General features: G+C 40.8%; 1 protein-coding gene across 4 annotated transcripts in view; it reads left to right on the top strand.

The window, feature by feature from the left end:
• The window catches only part of DIAPH3 (diaphanous related formin 3), an 844,467-nt gene that overhangs the window by 543,017 nt on the left and 280,376 nt on the right, over positions 1–21,074 (top strand). For all 4 annotated transcript variants that reach the window (XM_040341346.1, XM_040341345.1, XM_040341344.1 and 1 more), the window contains one exon: positions 1,450–1,614. In XM_040341346.1, the coding sequence (XP_040197280.1) occupies positions 1,450–1,614 (165 nt within the window). The remainder of the gene's footprint in view (positions 1–1,449; positions 1,615–21,074) is intronic.

Here is a 21,074-nt window from a genome sequence, read left to right as displayed (position 1 = left end):
GAACCTGTCTAACAGAGTGTGTAGGAAGATCAGTGGTGCTGGTAAACAAGAGACACTGCTCATACATTCAAATTGCTTATTTACCCACAAACCGTGTTCATTAGGGTGGACCAATACCGTTTTTTTTTTTCACAGCTCAGTATCGATACTTTTGGTTTATTATTCACCTATACTGAGCACCAATACTTTTGCGGTGCAATTTGCATCAATACAAAAACAATTGGCACAAATTGCACTGCAAGGAATTGCATGCAGTTTGAACCGGAATGTGGTGAGATTCATTCCACTGCTCCTGTGTGTATAGAAAGGAAAAGCACCATCTAGTGGGCAGTAAAAAAAAAAAAAGTTAGAACTCACAGTACATATCAAATGATGGATGTAGTGTAAATTATTATGCAATTAGTTCAGGACTTCATCATATAATTTAGAGAGCTGTGATACAGCCTCTTCTTGGTACCTATCCTTAACTGGAAGAGGAGGCCTTAGGAGCTGATTTCAGTAACCACTCAGAGGAAGCAGTAGAGTGTTGCCCCGCAGGATTCAATTTTAGCTGGGTGGATCCTTTTGTAACAGCCATAAAAAATGCTAAAAAATAGGAGGTTGCAGTCAAAGAGCCTTTGAAAGTCTAAAGATGCTTTCCTCAATTTAACCACTTCAGCCCCGGACCATTTGGCTGCCCAAAGACCAGAGAACTTTTTGCGATTCGGCACTGCGTTGCTTTAACTGACAATTGTGCGACGTGGCTCCAAAAACAAAATTGACGTCCTTTTTTCCCCACAAATAGAGCTTTCTTTTGGTCGTATTTGATCACCGCTGTGGTTTTTATTTTTTGTGCTATAAATAAAAAAAGAGCGGCAATTAAAAAAAAAAAAAAACAATATTTTGTAGTTTTTGCTATAATAAATATCTTCCAAAAATATATATAAAAACAATTTTTTCCTCAGTTTAGGCCGATACGTATTCTTCTACATATTTTTGGTAAAAAAAATCACAAGAAGTGTTTATTGGTTTGCGCAAAAGTTATAGTTTCTACAAAATAGGGTATAGTATGGCATTTTTTATTTTTTTGCTAGTAATGGTGGCGATCAATAATTTTTATTGGGACTGCGACATTATGGTGGACACTTTTGGCTCCATTTGGGGACCATTCACATTTATACAGAGATCAATGCTATAAAAATACACTGATTACTGTGTAAATCTGACTGGCAGTGAAGGGGTTAACCAGTAGGGGGCGCTGAAGGGGTTAAGTGTGTCCTAGGGATGTGTTCTAACTGTAGGGACGATGGGCTTTGTGTGACATGACACTGATCACCACTCCCGAACACAGGGAGCTGTGATCAGTGTCCTGTCACTAGGCAGAACGGGGAAATTGAAAAGTGGCCCTATTATTTGTCTGTTGTACCATTACATCCCATTTCTGTTCAATCTACCTTAACAACAATTTACAGTTTTGTAGTGACTGCAAGAGAACATTATAAGAAACTGTCTCGTATGTTTGAAAACATGGAGAAGCTTTATCGAAGTCTTATGGAGTATTATGTACTTGATGCAAAGAAGGTTTCTGTGGAAGAATTTTTCACAGATCTGTATAACTTCAGGACAACGTTTCTGGTATGTACTATTGGTGTTTTCCCTGTTTTGTTTTTTTTCAGCTGTTATTGGTCTTATGCCGCATACACACAATCGGAAATTCCGTCAAGAAAACTGGAAGTTTTTTCGACCAAATTTTGGCTCAAACTTGTCTTGCATACACACGGTCACACCAAATTCTGACCGTCAAGAACGCGGTGACGTACAACACTACGACGAGCCGAGAAAAATAAAGCTCAATGCTTCCGAGCATGTGTCGACTTGTTTCCAATGCGTAGGCTTTTTCCCCCGTCGGAACTGCATACAGACGATCAGAATTTCCGAAAATAACTTTTCCCGTCGGAAAATTTGAGAACCAGCTCTCAAATTTTTCTGGGCAGAAATTCCGACAGAAAAATTTCGTTGGAGCCTACACACAGTCGGAATTTCCGACCAAAAGCTCACATCAGACTTTTCTTGTCGGAATTTCCGATCGTGTGTATGCGGCATTACAAACTCGCATTATTCCTTGGGTCCAGTACAGGAATACTAATCTCACGAACATTACATTTGACAAGAGTTTAAGTCCAGGTTCACACTGGGCTGCGGGAGTGAAGCCGTACAGAGTTCAGCTGAAAGTGAAACAACTGAAAATATATTTCATATTCTAGGTTCTTCAAAGTAGCCACCTTTTGCTTTGATTACTGCTTGGCACACTCTTGGCATTCTCTTGATGAGCTTCAAGAGGTAGTCACCTGGCGCAGCACCCCATCACTCTCCTTCTTGGTCAAATAGCCCTTACACAGCCTGGAGGTGTGTTTGGGGTCATTGTCCTGTTGAAAAATAAATGATGGTCCAACTAAACGCAAACCGGATGGAATAGCATGCCGCTGCAAGATGCTGTGGTAGCCATGCTGGTTCAGTATGCCTTCAATTTTGAATAAATCCCCAACAGTGTCACCAGCAAAGCACCCCCACACCATCACACCTCCTCCTCCATGCTTCACGGTGGGAACCAGGCATGTAGAGTCTATCCGTTCACCTGTTCTGCGTCGCACAAAGACACGGGTTGGAACCAAAGATCTCAAGTTTGGACTCATCAGACCAAAGCACAGATTTCCACTGGTCTAATGTCCATTCCTTGTGTTCTTTAGCCCAACCAAGTCTCTTCTGCTTGTTGCCTTTCTTTAGCAGTGGTTTCCTAGCAGATATTCTACCATGAAGGCCTGATTCACACAGTCTCCACTTAACAGTTCTAGAGATGTGTCTGCTGCAAAAGGTGGCTACATTGAAGAACCTAGAATATGAAATATATTTTCAGTTGTTTCACACTTGTTTGTTATGTATAATTCCACATGTGTTAATTAATAGTTTTGATGCCTTCAGTGTGAATCTACAATTTTCATAGTCATGAAAATAAAGAAACTCTTTCAATGAGAAGGTGTGCCCAAACTTTTGGTCGGTACTGTATGTAATTTCCTGTGAATAATTTGCACACTCCCACAGGGGTAATCGGTATCGCATCCCTGACTATTTAAACTGTAACACTGACTTTTGTGTTTACATCCTGAAATGTCTATGTGTGCTGACCTTATCTTTTGTGCTATGAGTCCTACTGGATTTACACTCTGGGCACAGCACAGTAAATCCGGGTGGTCTCAACACCAATCTGTTGTTAATGACATGTTTTCCTAAAGATAGATGGTGTGCTAATATTGGATCATATTTGCTTGGCCTAGGGCCTGTCGGGACCATTGGTTGAACCTCAATCTCTGCTAAACCATGTATCACTGTGTTCATTTATGTGCTGCTTAAATGGACACCTTTGGTAAAAGAGGTTGCGGGACCCGTCAGGAAACTTGAGATGGAGGTCTCTGTCCTAAGCCATTAAACCCTGCTATTTTTCTTATCGTGATCATGACAATAAGCTTTTGAGATCCGAGTACAATTCTTTTTAAAAATAGAATTTTAATCAGTATTTCAATAAACACAAGAACAATTTCCAAGATGTTGACAAAACTGAGTCTTATAGAACATTTATTGCATGAAAGAGTAAGGTCAGTAAAAGCCCTCAAAATTTCCACTTGCCTGCTCGCATTTGGCAAGTGGAAATAAGCTCAGGGCGAGTGCAGAGCAGGGGCAGACTGGACCGGCTGTTTCCTGTTTGATGGCTTCTGGCAGCCTTTTTTTTACAGGGCATCAACATGGCCTGGGGGGCCATGCCCTGTAAAAAACGCTGGACCGCTTTTGCCAGAAGTGATCAGCCAGGAAACTGTTGGGCGCAGAGCCGACCAGATCACATAGAGAGAGAATTTTCCTCTGTGACACAGCTTGGATCTGAAATGTCGGCCACTGTCAAGCAATGTCCTGCCTCCTGGACCGGCTCCTATGATAGACAGCACACTGGGTCAATGCTGGGAAATTGAATCAGTGTGCTGTCTATCATAGAAGACAGTCCAGGAGGCAGGACTTTGATAGCGACTGATGTTTCAGATCCAAGCTCTCCTCCCGATTCCTCCCTGTGATCCTCATGTAGTGATAGACTGCACTGATGGTCACTGTTAGGCCACGTACACACAGTCGGTCAAAACTGATGGAAACGGACTGAAGGACCGTTTCATCGGTCCAAACCGATGGTGTGTGGGCCCCATCGGTCAGTTATCCTTTGGTCAAAAATGTTAGAACTTGCTTTAAAATTGAACCGATGGACGCCTAACCGATAGGTCCAAACCAACGGTTAGTATGCAAAAGCATCGGTTACAAACCCACGCATGCTCAGGATCAAGTCGACGCATGCTTGGAAGCATTGAACTTAATTTTTCTCAGCACGTCGTTGTGTTTTACTTCACCGCGTTGGACTCGACTCGATCGCGTTGGACAGCACATCAGACCATCAGTCCGCTTCATCGGTTAACCGATGAGAACGGTCCTTCGGACCATTCTCATCGGATGGACTGACCGTGTGTACGCGACCTTAGGCACTAATGAGGCTGCACTGATAGGTACTGATATGCTTTAACTTATTATTGTTAAAGTTGTTGGTGGTAATTATTTTTGTAACTTAATTTTGCATAAAACATTTAACAGTGTAATTTGAGAGAAGTTACGAGGGCATGTTTAGGTGCGTGGCAGGGTAGGAGTTGGGTGGGGCAACTGGTGGCAAGTATCTTTTTTAATTCCTGGCTAGTAGCTCAGGATTTTAAATGTTTAGCCCTGTTGTAAAGGATACTTTTTTAAAAAAAATAACAAACATGTTATACTTGCCTCCAATGTGCAGCTTGTTTTACACAGAGTGGCCCCAAACCTGGCCTTCTGGGGTCCCTTGGCGGCTGTCTCGGCTCCTCCCCGCAAGAACTAACCCTCTTTAATGGGAGCTCTCTCCCATGGGATTTAGTTCTTGCGGGCGTGCTCCTGTAATGCAGCCGGTGGCTATAGCAGCTCACTGTATCACTTGGCCCCGCCCCCTGGTGTGCCACGTCATTGGATGTGTTTGACAGCAGCACGAGTCAATGGCTGCGCTGCTATCAATCCATCCACTTTAGCCAATCAATGGCCAGACTGAGTGGAGAAGAGGGCGTCGGGGGTGAGCACAGCAGGTGAATAGGCTTAGGTAAGTAAAACGGGGGGCTATAACTCAGTTTTTTCACCTTAATGCATAGGATGCATTAAGCTGAAAAAACATGAACCTTTACAACCAGTTTAATAATATAACTTAGATTACAAAATATTCAGTTTTACTAAAATTAATGATGCAAACATGAATACACCCCACAGCAAAAACTACATCTAGTTTTGTGTATGACCTCCATGATTTGTAAGGACAATATCAAGTATTCTAGGCATGGAATGAGCAATTTGGTGACACATTGCAACATCTATATTTTTCCCATTATTTAAGAACAACTTTTTTTAGAGCCTGGATGCTGGATGAAGAGTGATGCTCAATTTGTCTCTTCAGAATTCCCCATAGGTGTTTGATTGGGGTCAGATCAGGAGACATACAGTACTTGGCCACTGAATCACTTTCAGTGCACGCTTGCCAAGGGAGTGATGGTAGCATCTTCTTTTTTTGGTATTGTATATTTATTGAGTTTTTCACTGAAATACAGGAAAGCAAAGAGAACAAAGTAAATTGTGAACATTGCGATTGTCAAAATGACACAGACAGCATCAATTCGGACATACAATAATACATGCATAGAAAGTATTATAAAACTTCAGAACAGTTCAGGAGGGGGGAAGGGAAGGGGAAGGGTGGATCAAGATATATTAATACATAAGAGTTCAAATGGGATGGGTTTATCTAAGGTCTGAGTTTGTGACATAGAGTAGAAATAATGCTTAATTTGGAGATATGAGATATGAGTAAAAGAGGTTTAGGGTTGTGGTGTTTTTGTTGTAATGAAAGGTTACAAGTGAGTGGGTGTACTATATTATGGAGCTTGTGTCCAGGGGTACATTTGAGTGAAGGATAGACTATCCGGGATGTCAGGATTAAAAAGAACGTTTTGTAAGGGTGGACATGGAGAAGAGCAAGAGAACTGGCAAAAGCATCTTTTCCATATCAAGAGCGCAAATAGCATTGGGTATAATCAAAGGCTCCGAAGTTGGGCAATAGAGGTATCTAGGGTTGAGCAGATCATGGAGGAGGGATGGACTGGACTTGTTATACTCATTTCTATCTCTGACCACTTGCTAGACGCCATTCTAGTGGAAGATAGTACGAGCATAGAAAAGAGCTCACTGGCATGTTGCTGCAGCTGGGTGGCCGAAATGGATTCAGGGATCCCCCTAATCTTGATGTTGTTCATGTAACTCCAAAGGGAGGGGATACATTTCTGCTTCAGTATATCACAGTACACGTTGGCACACATTGTCCCCTCAATGAACTGTAGCTCCCCAGTGCCGGCAGCACTCATGCAGTCTCAGACCATGACATTCCCACCACCACGTTTGACTGTAGGCAAGACACACTTATCTTTGTACTCCTCACCCGGTTGCTGCCACACACGCTTCACACCATCTGAACAAACTAAGTTTATCTTGGTCTCATCAGACCACAGGATATGGTTCCAGTAATCCATGTCCTTAGTCTGATTGTCTTCAGCAGACTGTTTGCGGGCTTTCTTGTACATCATCTTTAGAAGAGACTTCCTTCTGGGATGACAGCCATGCAGACCAGTTTGATGCAGTGTGCAAGGTATAGTCTGAGCACTGACCCCCCCCCCCTTCAACCTCTGCAGCAATGCTGGCAGCACTCATATGTCTATTTCCTAAAACAACCTCTGAATATGACACTGAGCATGTGCGCTCAACTTCTTTGGTCAACCATGGCGAGTGGAATTTGTCCTAATAAATGGCAGTATGGTCTTGGCCACCATGCTGCAGCTCAGTTTCAGGGCATTGGCTATATTCTTATAGCCTAGGCCATCTTTATGTAGCACAACAATTCTTTTTTTCAGTTCCTTAGAAAGTTCTTTGCCATGTTGAACTTCCAGTGACTATTATGAGAGAGTGAGAACGATAACACCAAATTTAACACGCTTGCTCCTCATTCACACCTGGGACCTTGTAACACTAACGAGTCATATGACAACGGGGAGGAAAAATTGCTAATGTGTCCATTTTCACTTAGGGGTGTACTCACTTTTGTTGCCAGCAGTTTAGACATTAATGGCTAGGTGTTGAGATGTTTTGAGGGGACAGCAAATGTACACTGTTACACAAGCTGTACACTCACTATGTTACATTGTAGCAAAGTGTTATTTCTTCAGTGTTGTCACATGAAAAGATATACTAAAATATTTACAAAAATGTGAGGGGTGTCTCACTTTTGTGAGATACTGTGTGTGTGTGTAATATATATATATATATATATGTATATGAAAAATTGCTAATGTGTCCATTTTCACTTAGGGGTGTACTCACTTTTGTTGCCAGCAGTTTAGACATTAATGGCTAGGTGTTGAGATGTTTTGAGGGGACAGCAAATGTACACTGTTACACAAGCTGTACACTCACTATGTTACATTGTAGCAAAGTGTTATTTCTTCAGTGTTGTCACATGAAAAGATATACTAAAATATTTACAAAAATGTGAGGGGTGTCTCACTTTTGTGAGATACTGTGTGTGTGTAATATATATATATGTATATGTGTGTGTGTATATATATATATATATATATATATATATATATATATATATATATTTATTTAATGTATGTGTACTGTATAGGGAAATAAGGTACAGACCTCTTTGGTTTCCTGGAAATAAGCAGCCCTATTGCATGGCATGACTGGAAGTCTTGTAGTCTGGGTTTTGAAGGTATCATGTTTCTTGGTCTGAAATAAATTGCATTGAAAACCATTACCGGGAAAGTCGTATAATATGCTTTACTTGGTGACAAAATATGGCTTTATCAATAGTCATCCTACTTTTGTTCTGCTGATAAGGTTTTATATAAAAAGAGTCAATACTTTTACCTTGGTACCCGTTGCTGCTGAGTATACAAATGGCAAAAGTGTAAAAATAATTTAGAATTAGCAGATTCTTTTTTAAGATGTAAGCTAGAACCTGGAAATATATGATAGTGCTTTTGGGTGTAAGATATTCCATTTGCAGTTTGGAAAAGCATTATTTACAATCCATATTATTTTACAATGTTTGTCTTTGGCTGCAAGTGCTTCAAACTATCTTTTTTCACAAATCTTTATATACACAGTCATATACTTGTTTGACTTATAGGAAATATAGAAGTAAAAAATCGAGCAAAATAGCCTTCCCGAGCAGGCTGCCAGAAAGATTTCTGTTCCATCAATAATATAAGTGGACCTCTGCCATTCTTCACATAAAATAGCCTTCCCACTTTCACCCTAAATCGGCTATTAATATAATTTTGTGCAATGCATAATTTGCTGAGAAGAGTATAATACAGACACACTGCTGGAGTTCACAGAGCTTACTGTGTAATGTTACAATTATGTGAATAGAAAATTCACCAGTAACAATGCTGAATTCACCATCAAGACACAAAGACACAGGAGGACTCAGGATTTATTATTATAACTGGCTCTATATGTCTATAAATGGAACATAATAACAAAGATTGCAGTGTACAGAATTTACATGTCTCTGAGATTTTTTTATTTAATAAAGTGAATAATGTACTTGTTCTTTCCAAGAGTACCTGCATTTCATTCTCCTCAGCCAGCTTTGTCCACCTGTATGAGGTTATGTACATGGTTCTTGTGGACCCCTGTGGACACTTTGTTTTGTTTTTTCCCTGTTGGATAATTTCATAAGAAGGGAATACAGATCATTTGCTATATAGGTCGAGCAAAGGGAGGGATTATCAATAGGACTAGATTTTTGCTAGATGCAGTCCTATGTTCTTCTACAGTAGCCCCTTGTGGTTACAATTACCTTTCTAAAGAATACATAGAGCATGCCAGCTTGTGCAAAGATTAAATGTTTTTTGGCTATCAGATTTAATGTGGGCTTTTTACATCTTTTCTTTTAAAAATTTGTATTTTGATTTAACTAGTGATGTTTAAAGAAAGGGACAATGCATCAAAATTATTGACATTGAAATATGGACAAATAAACTGAACACAAGGTTGGCAGTTACATATGTCAAATTATTAATAGCAAATATATCTATCATGGGTGCCAACTTGATAAGAAAAGCAATCATAATGGTAAATAGAAGATGGAGTACTGGTTCAATTATTAAGAAGCATAACATTCCCCTTAACAGGAGTTACGAACATAATCCCAGTAGGCTTATCACAAATAGAAGGGAACCTGCTAAAGTTGCCCAAATGCATGTCCCAGGGATCCATCTTCAGAAATAATAAAAGGTAACCAAGCAATGAGGACATAGAGAGAAGAAATGAAAAGAAAAGCAAAATATTGTTTAGAGACAGTGGTGGTTATTTATGAAAGGCAAATCCACTTTGCACTACAAGTGCACTATCAAGTGCAGTCACTGTAGATCTGAGGGGGGGCATGCAAGGAAAAAAACAAAACAGCATTTTAGCTTGCACATGATTGGATGATAAAATCCGCAGTGTTAACCTGATTTCAGATCTTCCCCTCAAATCTACAGCGACTGCACTTGTATTGCAAAGTGGATTTGCCTTTCATAAATAACCCCCAGTATAATCATCAGGGTTCCTTGGAGTAAAAAGAGGTGCAGCGGCCTACAGGGGCTGATGTATATATACACTCCACTGTTCCCACATCACCTGTTTAGGAGGGTGCTGACTGCCTTCTCCTGGACCATTATGTTTTTCATTTGGCTGCAGCAAATGACACAGATGATTGCTTCCATGCTCGAGCCAATGTCATCTTGGCTCCTAGCAGTATAAAGTGAGTGAGATTTAGAAGAGTCTTCGAGCATCTGATTGGCTTGCTTTTCAGCAAGGCAATTTTGGGAGTTTTAGGGATTGCAAGGTCTGGTGACCTTGCACAGCAAACACAAGATTATATTCCAGAAGACCCAAATGCATTGGGAATTCCCACCAAGTGTAAGGGATAACCCACATGGCCACAGCCCCTGAAGCATAGAGGGGAAAAATTATTGCCAGTCGGGAAGGGACGCGGTACCAGCGAGTGAATAACTTCACAATTGCTTCCATTAGGAAAGATATTCACTATTCTTTTAAATGACCTGCAGAAGAGACTATTGGGGTTATTTTACTAAAGGCAAATCCACTTTGCATTACAAGTGCACTTGGAAGTGCTTTTGCTGTAGATCCGCAGGGGACAAGCAAAGGAAAATAAAAAACAGCATTTGAGCTTGCACATGATTATATAATAAAATTGGCAGAGCTTCCCCTTGTTTCAGATCTTCCCCCTCATATTTACAGCGACTGCACTTTCAAGTGCACTTTCAGTGGAATTTGAAGTGAACTTTGCACTTGTAGGGATTTTCAAGTGGATTTGCTTTTCATAAAAGAAAAACCCTATATTATGTATCGACCTCCCAGCTGGAATCCAAATCCCTTTCCCAACTCAATGCATACAAGGTTTTTCTGAGGTCTCTGTCAGAGCCATGTAAATTAGTGAGATGCTGTAGGCTTTTTATATCTTTAGTTAAGATTTCATTAACCTGGGCCCTCCCCAGGTTATCCCCCCCTACCCACTTCTATGCTTTAGACCATAGAAAAAGACACGAAGAAAGAAGAAGAGAAAAGACAAGAATCTAGAATAGGAAAACCCCCCAAAAAATAAATAAACCATCTCCACGTCTCTTGCAGCTCCCCCTCCCCTCCCTCCTATCCCAGTTGTTCCCTGTATGTAATATAAGGGGTCCATATTTCTCTGAACTTATACTCCTGCTTCCTTAACATCATAGTAAGATTTTCCATTTGCTGGATTTCTGCAATTTTTGCGAACCACTGTGGTCTACTTGGTGGATAGTGCTTTTCCAGAGCACAGGGATACATGCTTTTGCCGTTGTAAGCAAGTGTTTCACCAATGATTTTTTATATTTTTCCCTCGATATAGTAATATTGAGCAACAAAAAAGTCGCCGGATTCTCTCCAAGAGATACGTCAGTTATTTCTTTGATGGTTTCTGAAACCATTTTCCAAAAATCTTTTACTCCCAAACATTCCCAGAATATGTGTATCAAAGTAACCACTTCTCTTTGACATCACCAACATAGATTTGATACCTGTGAAAATATGCGATTCAGTACTACTGGGGTTCTATACCACCTGCTCAAGATCTTGTACCCCCCTTGATATCTAGTTGCCAGTGATGCCTTGTGTGTGAACCTAAATATTTTATTCTTCTGAATCTCTGAGAATGTAATCCCCAAATCTCTCTCCCAGGCCTGTATAAAGCCCAATTCTTGTGGGGCTTTTAATTTGTTCAACAAAGCATTTAGCAGTGACAGCAAATGTCTCACCGGGTCCCCCTTTAAACATAGCTTCTCAAATTTAGTAAGTGTCGCTATCTCTGTCACCTGCCTTGAAATTGACCGAAGAAAAGCGATTTGCTGCCTTCTCCTGAATGGGTCTAGTTCCTCTAAAAGTTCACACTCGATCTCCTCGCTAGATATTACACGGTTATCCTTTAAAAAATGTGTCAGTCTGGTTTTACCCCAAAGTTTTAAGTTCATAAAACCTTGATCTTTTAGGCCTGGCTCAAAGGCCGGGTTACCCAGGATTGGTATCATCGGGCTCATTTTGGTCACTCTATTTGTTTTTTTTTTAATATCTTTTTAATCAACCTAATAGTGGCCCCTACCATCGGGTGTCGCTTCACTGCCTGCGGTATCGCAGATTCCGTGAGCCAAACTAGGCCCTCCATGGGTAACTTAGACATTGCTTGTTCCATTGCTTGTCTTTTGGAGCTACACACCAATCCAGTACTCTCGATAAGTGTGATGCCTCATAATAGGCGGCTGGGTCTGGAAATCCCACCCCACCTTATTCTTTTGGTAGAGTCAAAATGTCTCTACGCACTCTTGCTGGTTTTCCGGCCCATATAAACCCAGCAAACTTTGCTCTCAGGTCTCTCAGGAACCCTTGGGGAATCTTAATCGGTAGTGTCTGTAACAAATAAAATAATCGTGGCATTGCATTCATTTTTATAATGTTAATTCTATCAAACCACATGAAAACTTCCTTGTCCCACCTCTGCAGGTCTAATTTAATTTGCCCGGGGCAAAGTTCCGTTCAAAAATTTGATTAAATTTATTTGGTATTTTAGTCCCCAGGTATCCTATGTATGAATCTGTCCATCTAAATGCAAATAAGGTTGTTAGTTGTTGCAGCACTATACTTATCTCCATCCCCATTGCTTCTGATTTACTGTAATTTACCTTAAAGTTAGACAGTTCCCCATATTAACTAATCTCCGATAGAGGGGGGAGGGACAGCACTGGAGAGGTTATAAAGAACATAAGGTCATCCACATATGCTGCGAGTTTATGTCCCCTACCTTTTAGAGAAATACTCCTAATATCTACATTAGCCCTTATTGATATTAAAGCGGGGGTTCACCCTTAGAGGGCACTTTTCCCCCTTAGATTCCTGCTCGTTTTTACTAGGGGAATCGGCTATTTATTTTAAAATATGTGCAGTACTTACCCGTTTACGAGATGCATCCTCTCCGTCGCTTCCGGGTATGGGCTTCGGGAATGGGCGTTCCTTCTTGATTGACAGGCTTCCGAGAGGCTTCCGACGGTCGCATCCATCGCGTCACGATTTTCCGAAAGAAGCCGAACGTCGGTGCGCAGGCGCAGTATAGAGCCGCACCGACGTTCGGCTTCTTTCGGCTACGAGTGACGCGATGGATGCGACCGTCGGAAGCCTCTCGGAAGGCTGTCAATCAAGAAGGAACGCCCGCTCCCGAAGACCCATACCCGGAAGCGACGGAAGAAGATGCAGCTCGAAAACGGGTAAGTACTGCTCATATTTTAATACAAATAGCCGATTCCCCTAGACCGAACGAGCAGGAAGCTAAGGGGAGAAAAAATTTTTTTTTTACAAATGGGTGAACTCCCGCTTTAAAAAGGGTTCTAAAGTCAGGATAAAGATAATCGGTGATAATGGACAACCCTGACGCGTTCCGTTACATATAGAACAAGGTTCATATAGTATTTCATTTATCTTGACCCTGGCTTTCGGTAGGGAATATAAACTCATAACCCAATTTTGCATCCCTTCTCCCAATCCTATAAGTTGCATGGTTGCTCTCAAAAAATTCCAGTCTACCCTATCCAATGCTTTTTCTGTGTCTGTGGATATGAGCACTAAGGGTTTCCGATAGGATTGTGAGAAGTGGATGGCACTTAAAACCCGTTGTGTATTTTCTCTGCCTTCTCTCTTTGGGGTGAACCCTACTTGACCCTGATGTGTTAAGGAAGGAATATACGGTAATAATGTATTTGCCAGTATTTTTGTGAAAATCTTTAAATCTACATTTTAACAGTGAGATTGGGCGATAGCTCGAACATTGTGTTGGATCCTTCACTTCTTTGGGTATCACTACTATATGTGCCATTAATGCAGGGTTTGGCAAATTTGCTTGGAATCTAGGAGCCAGCTAAAAAAGTTAGGAGCCAGAAAACGCACCCCGTCCCGACGAGCTTGTGCGCAAAAGTGAACACATACGTGAGCAGCGCCCGCATATGTAAACGGTGTTAAAACCACACATGTGAGGTATCGCCTTGATTGGTAGAGCGAGAGCAATAATTCTAGTCCTCCTCTGTAACTCAAAACAAGCAACCTGTAGATTTTTTTAAACGTCGCCTATGAAGATTTTAAAGGGTAAAAGTTTGTCGGCATTCCACGAGTGGACGCAATTTTGAAGCGTGACATGTTGGGTATGAATTTACTCGGCATAACATTATCTTTATCTTATAATATTAAAAAAAATGGGGATAACTTTATTGTTGTCTTATTTTTTTATTTAAAAAAGTGTAATTTTTTTCCCAAAAAAGTGCGCTTGTAAGACCGCTGCGCAAATACAACGTGACAGAAAGTATTGCAACGATCTCCATTTTATTCTCTAGGGTGTTAGGATAAAAAATATATATAATGTTTGGGGGTTCTAATTAGAGGGAAGAAGATGGCAGTGAAAAATAGTGAAAAATTACATTAGAATTGCTGTTTAACTTGTAATACCAACGGCCACCACCAGATGGTGCCAGCTCACACATCTGGTGGTAATAACTTGTAATACCAACGGCTCACCACCAGATGGCGCCAGCTCACAAAAAAAAATGTTCTTGCCCACCTTCCAAGCCAAGTCGCCAGGACACCATTTCTAGTCGCCATGGCGACCTGGCGCCCGGGATTTGTCGAGCCCTGCATTAATGTTTCTACGGCATCTTTTGTCATTCACGTATTGAGTTAAAAGCATCCAAAAATCTTGGCATCAATTTTTTTAGCATAAGTCTTATAATATAGCAGAGTAATCCCATCTGGTCCGGGAGGTTTGCCTGGTTTTAACATTTTAAGGGTGTCTAAGAATTCTTCTGCTGTGATTGGACCATCTATATCCTCCACTATCTCCTCCGGCAATCTAGGCATTCCCGACACCCATATGTATTCCTTAGCCTCTCCCTCTCTGTAAGGTATCTTTGATGCCTTTTTTTGGTCTCCTAGCTGATATAGGCTCATATAGTAGTTTCTGAATGCCTTAGCGATTTCTTGTGAGGTGTTAACTAGGACATCTCCCACTGTTTTATTATAATCTATATGGTTTTGTGCCTTTGTCTCTCAAAGCGCATTAGCTAGCATCCTACTCGGTTTATTACCGTATTCATAAAAAGCTTGTTTACACCGTCTTAATAAGGCTTTATCCATTAATATTAAATTCAATTTGTCACGTAAGCTCGACAATTTCTCCTCTGTCTGTAATACCCGAGATGTCTTATCCACCATTTCCAATCTACGGATCTCTCCCAACAAGGTTTCCATCTGGGCCCCTTACTGACATTTCTTATGTGCTCCTAATGATATTAAAATTCCTCTGATATAGCATTTATGTGTTTCCCATATACAAGTTGGGGTTACTTCCCCTAACTCATTGATTGAAAAAAACAATTCTAATTCCTGTGCTATGCGTTTCTCACATTCTGGTTCTTTCAAAAGGGTCTCATTGATCTTCCAGTGCCATTCTCTGGGTGCTGGTTCTCCCCATTCTACCACACAGTTGGTTGACGCATGGTCTGATAATGTAAATGAACCGATGGAGGTCTCCACTGTGCACTGCAGGGCGTTTTGAGATACAAACACATAGTCTATCCTAGAATATGTTTTGTGTTTTGCAGGAAAAAAGTATAGTCCCTGTCGTGCATGTGGAAAATCCTTCAGCTGTCCACCACCTGTAGTTCTTGCAAGTCTTTTTGCTTTAGGTAATTTAACATAGGATAAGTGTGAGGTACCCTTTGATACATCTAGAGTAGGATCTAATGCTATATTTAAGTCTCCTCCCATCAATAAAATTCCCTTTTTATTTTGGTGTACTATGTTTAAGTATGTCTCTAGAACTGTAACCTGTCCTTCATTAGGTAAGTATAAATTCATCAAAGTGACCTTTTGCTCGTATAGCCATCCTTTTACAATAAGTAGGCGCCCTTCCTCTTCTCTAATTATCTTTGACTCTTTCCACGGTATCTGTTTTGAAAAAAATAATCAATACTTCCTTTGTTTTTGATGTCTGTGATGTACTGTGATACACAGTTGGGAATCTGTGGTTTCCTAGTCTTGGAATTTTGTTTTTCCTGAAGTGTGTCCCTTGGAGGAATATAATATGCAACTTTAATCTCCACCGTTCTGCCAACAGCTTAGTCTGTTTCTCTGGACTATTTAGCCCCTTCACATTATAGGATGTCAAAGTTATCCTAGTCATCTTGTTGTTTGTTCCCCTTTTATATCCCCTCAAAACTACTGGACCTCAGGGATATGGTGACGGGGGGGGGGGAATAGAAGGGGGGGACGGAGAGGCACCGAGATAAAAAAAAGAAAGGGAGAGGAAAAAAAAAATATAATAAGGAGTCGTCGCTGATCACAACCCCTAGAAATATCCTTGGATCCGGTTAATCCCCTGTGATCCCAGAAAAAAAAAGTAAACAAAACATAGCCCGGTTTACCTGGCCCTTGCAGGCCCTCACGCTCTACGCTTGTTTTGAGAAAAATGAAAAACGCCTCCGACTGTTCTCCCTTTAGGGGAGAGGCGTATCAATTGGGGGATGTGGTAGAACAAGATGGGAAGCTGTGGCTTGTATCCCCATGCACCCTCATATTTGAAATGTTTTAACACAAGATAGGTCTTATAACGTCCCTATATAAATTCTCCTAGAACTTGACTATCATACCTCCCTTCTCCATTTGAATTCCTTTCTATACCTTTTTTTCCCTTTCATTGCTACTAGTCTTACATATTTATCATACACGTAGCCACCTGATTGTCCAAGAATATTTACAGCTTCCTTAATATTGCACTTTTTTCAATGTCCCCATGCACAGAAATAAAAAAAAGAACACAGGCATTAAATTAATCCACCAACACCATACATATATACATTCCCCTCCCCCTCTTCCACCCCTATTTAGGTCTATCATCTCCTGGGCAGTAAGACTTCTGGTGGCCCAGTTTTGGGGATTACTCTTTAGGAACTTAGGTGCTTGTATGGGGTGGGGATGGGGGTGGGACCTATCCAACTTCAATCGTTAACCTAGTATTCATAGCAATGTGCTCAATTCTCCACACATGTTTTTTGTTTTTTTTTCTCCCTTCCTTCCCTTTTTTTTCCCTTTTCTTTTTTCTCCCCTTTTCCCTTTTTCTCTCCCTCTCTAGAGTGATACTACCCCCTCACCACCCCTCCCTCTGTATGAATATTATATGTATATTATAAATGATGTGTTGTCCCAGGTATATGTGTGGTATCTGTGTTATGTGTACCCCCTCCCCTTTGGGAGCTGTTACTAAGTTCCCCTCTAATATGCGAGTATATTATATTTAATGTGTATGTTATCGTGTTAAAGTGCTATAGTGTTGAAGTGATGTGTTCCATTATAATTGATATTAATATCCAAACTGCCCTTCTATATGGCCATATTTGCCAAGTGAGTAGAAAAAAAAGCATATATACCTTCTTGCACCCCACCAAAATGGCTGAGGAAATGTCTGCTTACCCCTCCCCCTGTCCCCTGTTACCAAAAACTTAAAGAGTTCGGGAAGTTGATCTGGGGTACGTAGATTAAAACTACCTCCTCTTTTCCTCACAAACACTGCCAATGGGTGACCCCATTTATATGTAGCCCTGTTAGCATAAATCTGGATATATTTGTATCTCCTCCCCCAGTGGACCCATCTACCATGCAGCCCTGAGAATGTCCTCTTTAATCCTATAAAAATGTATCCTACAGAGCACATCCCAAGGACCACTCTGATTACGATATTTTATAGCGGGTATTTTATGTACACCAGGCGTCTCAAACTGGCGGCCCTCCAGCTGTTGCAAAACTACAAGTCCAATGAAGCATTGCAAGAATGACAGTTACCAGCATGACTCCCACAGGCAGAGGCATGATGGGACTTGTAGTTTTACAACAGCTGGAGGGCCACCAGTTTGAGACCCTTGATGTACACGGTCCATTTCAATTGTAGTATTTGGGGGGTTCTTAAGGAGTTTATTAATTATGGTCATAACGGTGTCTTTCAATGCCGGACCCTCAATATCTAAGGCAATTCTTTTAATCCAGGAATTATTCTTCCTACTCCTGTTCCCGTTTTCTTCTGAATGTAATTGTAGCATTGTTATTTGCAAGTTTTGTATGTGTACCTTTTCTTCCAAAATTTTCAGGTGCGGGTCAACTACACCTTGCGCTGTTTCCACGTTCTGCAATATATTATCCACCGCCACCACTTTGGCGTGTACCCCTTCAATCTTCTCTCTTATGGGGCCCGCAAAACTGACCATTAACTCCTGAATATCCTCTCTGGTAGGCAATGCCTGGATCAGCTGCAGCAACTAATATTGGGTACTCCCTCAAGCTCCTGAGTCTCTTTGCAGTATACATAAGGCAACCTGTATCTCTTTGCAGTTATTCTCTGCAGAAAGGAGCTGTACTTCTCTGCTGGCGGCTACCATTGAAGATACGATTGGCTCCGCTTCCATGTCTCCTATCGGCTGTGGTGTAGAAATAGCCGTAGCGGGTAGTGTACGAATGTGTGGGAGTGTACGACACCCCAGGGCTTCTCCCCTGCCTGGACATGTGCTGGGAGGTCTCACGATGCTCGGGTTGCTTGTCAGCTTGTTCGTTTGTGACGATCTCCTGGAGGGTGCAATTACGGCAATCTAGCTTTCTCCTAGAGCTTCCTCACTCCATCACGCTCTGCCACTCCCCCTGTAAACGGAAGTCAGGAAAGGCTCCCCCCCCTCACATGATCAACTTTTTGACAGCAACAGTCCGACAGACGTGTTTGATCGGACAATCTGACCATGTGTATGCCCCATCGGACAATTGTTTTTGTTTTTTCATCGGACAAATGTGCGCTGTGAATGCTCTCAAACATTTCAACAACAAATGTCCGCTGGAGGAGAATCCGATTGTGTGTACACAAGTCAATCGGACTAAAGTACAAACACGCATGCTCAGAACCGGTGCTAAAGATCAGCCAACAATAGCAGAAGTTGCCTAAAGGGTAGCGGCAAAGAGATGAAAAAACATGCGATTTGATGAAAGTTAACTGAAAATGTTCTGTTGTGTGTATGCAGAATAAGTTCACGGCCAACGCCCATTTGGACCAAAATCCACGAAAAAGTCAGATGGAAGTCCGATCATGTGTATGAGACTTAAGAAGACTGGTACTATACTGCAAAAGCCTAATGCCACACTTACATGTACAGTGCGGAAAATAATTGATTCCCTGCACATTTTGTAAGTTTGCCCACTTACAAAGAAATTTTTATAATTTTGATCATAGGTGTATTTTAAATGATAGAGTCCTAATATCAACCAAAAATCATGAAAAAGCACATGATACAAATGTTATAAATTGAGTTGCAGTTCAGCGAGTAAAATAAGTATTTGATCCCCAAGAAAAACAAGCACAGAGGTAAGATGTTTCCTGTAGTTGGTTACTGGGTTTTCACACATCTCAAGAGGGATTTTGGTCCACTCTTCTCTAAATCCTTAAGGTTCCTTGGCTGTCGCTTGGCAACTTTCAGGTCCCTTCATAAATTTTCTATAGGATTAAGGTCTGGAGACTAGCTAGACCACTCCATGACCTTAATGTTCTTCTTGAGTCACTCCTTTGTTGCCTTGGTGTATGTTTTGGGTTATTGTCATACTGGAAGACTCATCCACGACCCATCTCCAGTGTTCTGGCTGAAAGAAGAAGGTTCTCATCCTAAATTTTACAATATATGGCCCTAAGTTGGCCTGTACTGTCAGCAGAGAAACAGCCTCAAAGCATAATGTTTCCACCTCTGTCCTTGTATAGATGGTGTTCTTAGGGTCATAGTCAGAATTTCTTTCCTCCAAACACAGCGAGCCAAGTTAATGCCAAAGATCTCATCTCACCTAAGCACGTTTTCCCAATCCTTTTCTGAATCATTTAGATGTTCATTGGCAAACTTCAGAAAGGCCTGTACATGTGCCTTCTTGAGGAGGGGGACCTTGCGGGCACTGTAGGATTTCAATCCATTGCGGGGTATTTTGTTACCAAAGGTTTGTTTGTCCCCATGTGTAGTTCTGGGCTGATCCCTCACTTTTCTCATGATCACCCTTACCCCATGAGGCAAAATTTTGCATGGAGCTCCAGACAGAGAGTTATTGGTTATTTTGTAGTTTTTCAATTTGTGAATAATTGCTCCAAAAGTTGTCTCCTCCTCACCAAGCTTTTTGCTGATGGTCTTGTAGAGGAGGTTCCAGGTTGCTCTGTCCAAACCCATGTAAGTATACCATGTTTATTACTTTAATTTAAAAAAAGAAAAACCCTTTACAACCACTTTAATTTTAAGTGTTTAGACATATTGGCAGGAATAGCATCAGTAAGTGCAAGACATGTTGGATTTTATTATAATGGATTAGGAAACAGTATGTTACTCTATAGTCACTATAGTCTTGTTCAATGACCTGTCTGTGTTTCCTAAATCTGGTGCACATTTGTTGTGTTGGTTCTATTGTGCATCCTACTGTATATAGTGCTGGCCATGTGGGAATTTTAGGATATAAAGAAAAAAGTTTCTGGAATGATTTGTTGAGTTTTAATCATTTCCCTTCTTGTCCTGGAAACACTTTCACCATGACTGATGTATAGACAAGCTAAGTATTTTTTATTTTATTTTTCCTTACAATGGTATGTGCCTTTACACATATGCCTTGCTTTACCAAGTGAATTATTTAGGCCTCCACTGCATAAAATGTTTGCCAAAGGTAGTATATAACCCATTTTTTAAAGACTACCCGTGTCGTGTCCTGTACTGTATTATTATTAGAAATAGATTTGACTGGTAAGCCAGACATCCTATTTTTGTGCTTCTCAAACTATCCATATCTTTTCTATCATTTTTGTGTTATCAATATTTCAGTTGCCATGAGTAATATTTGTCATTCTTATATAATAATATAACCTCTAAGATCAAAATTCAGTCTATAATTCTATACAGTTTCAACAGTTTTTTTTTTTTGTTTCCTCAGGTATAATTTGTGATAGACCTAATCCCATTTGTATCACTTTTTCCCCTTGCATGCACAAAGCAGCATATTGATCCAACACTGTGATTGCATGATAGTAACGATTTCTTGCAGGTTCTTAGCTGGCAATAAATTTTGCAAACTCATTATTTCCCTAACACTTGGGTTACAGAGTTCCCTGTTGAGCATGCATCAATACTTCCAACATTTTAGCTAAGAGAAAAAAGTATACTTTTCTGTTAACCCTTAATCTATCTGAGATACTAGCAAGCTTCAGTTTTCAGACATGGGATTTTCAATCTAAGATAGATAAATAGATTTTTTTTTTTAAT

Source organism: Rana temporaria, chromosome 2, assembly GCF_905171775.1.
Source record: "Rana temporaria chromosome 2, aRanTem1.1, whole genome shotgun sequence".
NCBI lineage: Eukaryota > Metazoa > Chordata > Amphibia > Anura > Ranidae > Rana > Rana temporaria.
Note: the sequence above shows the minus strand (reverse complement) of the source record. Positions and strands in the feature narration are given on the sequence as shown.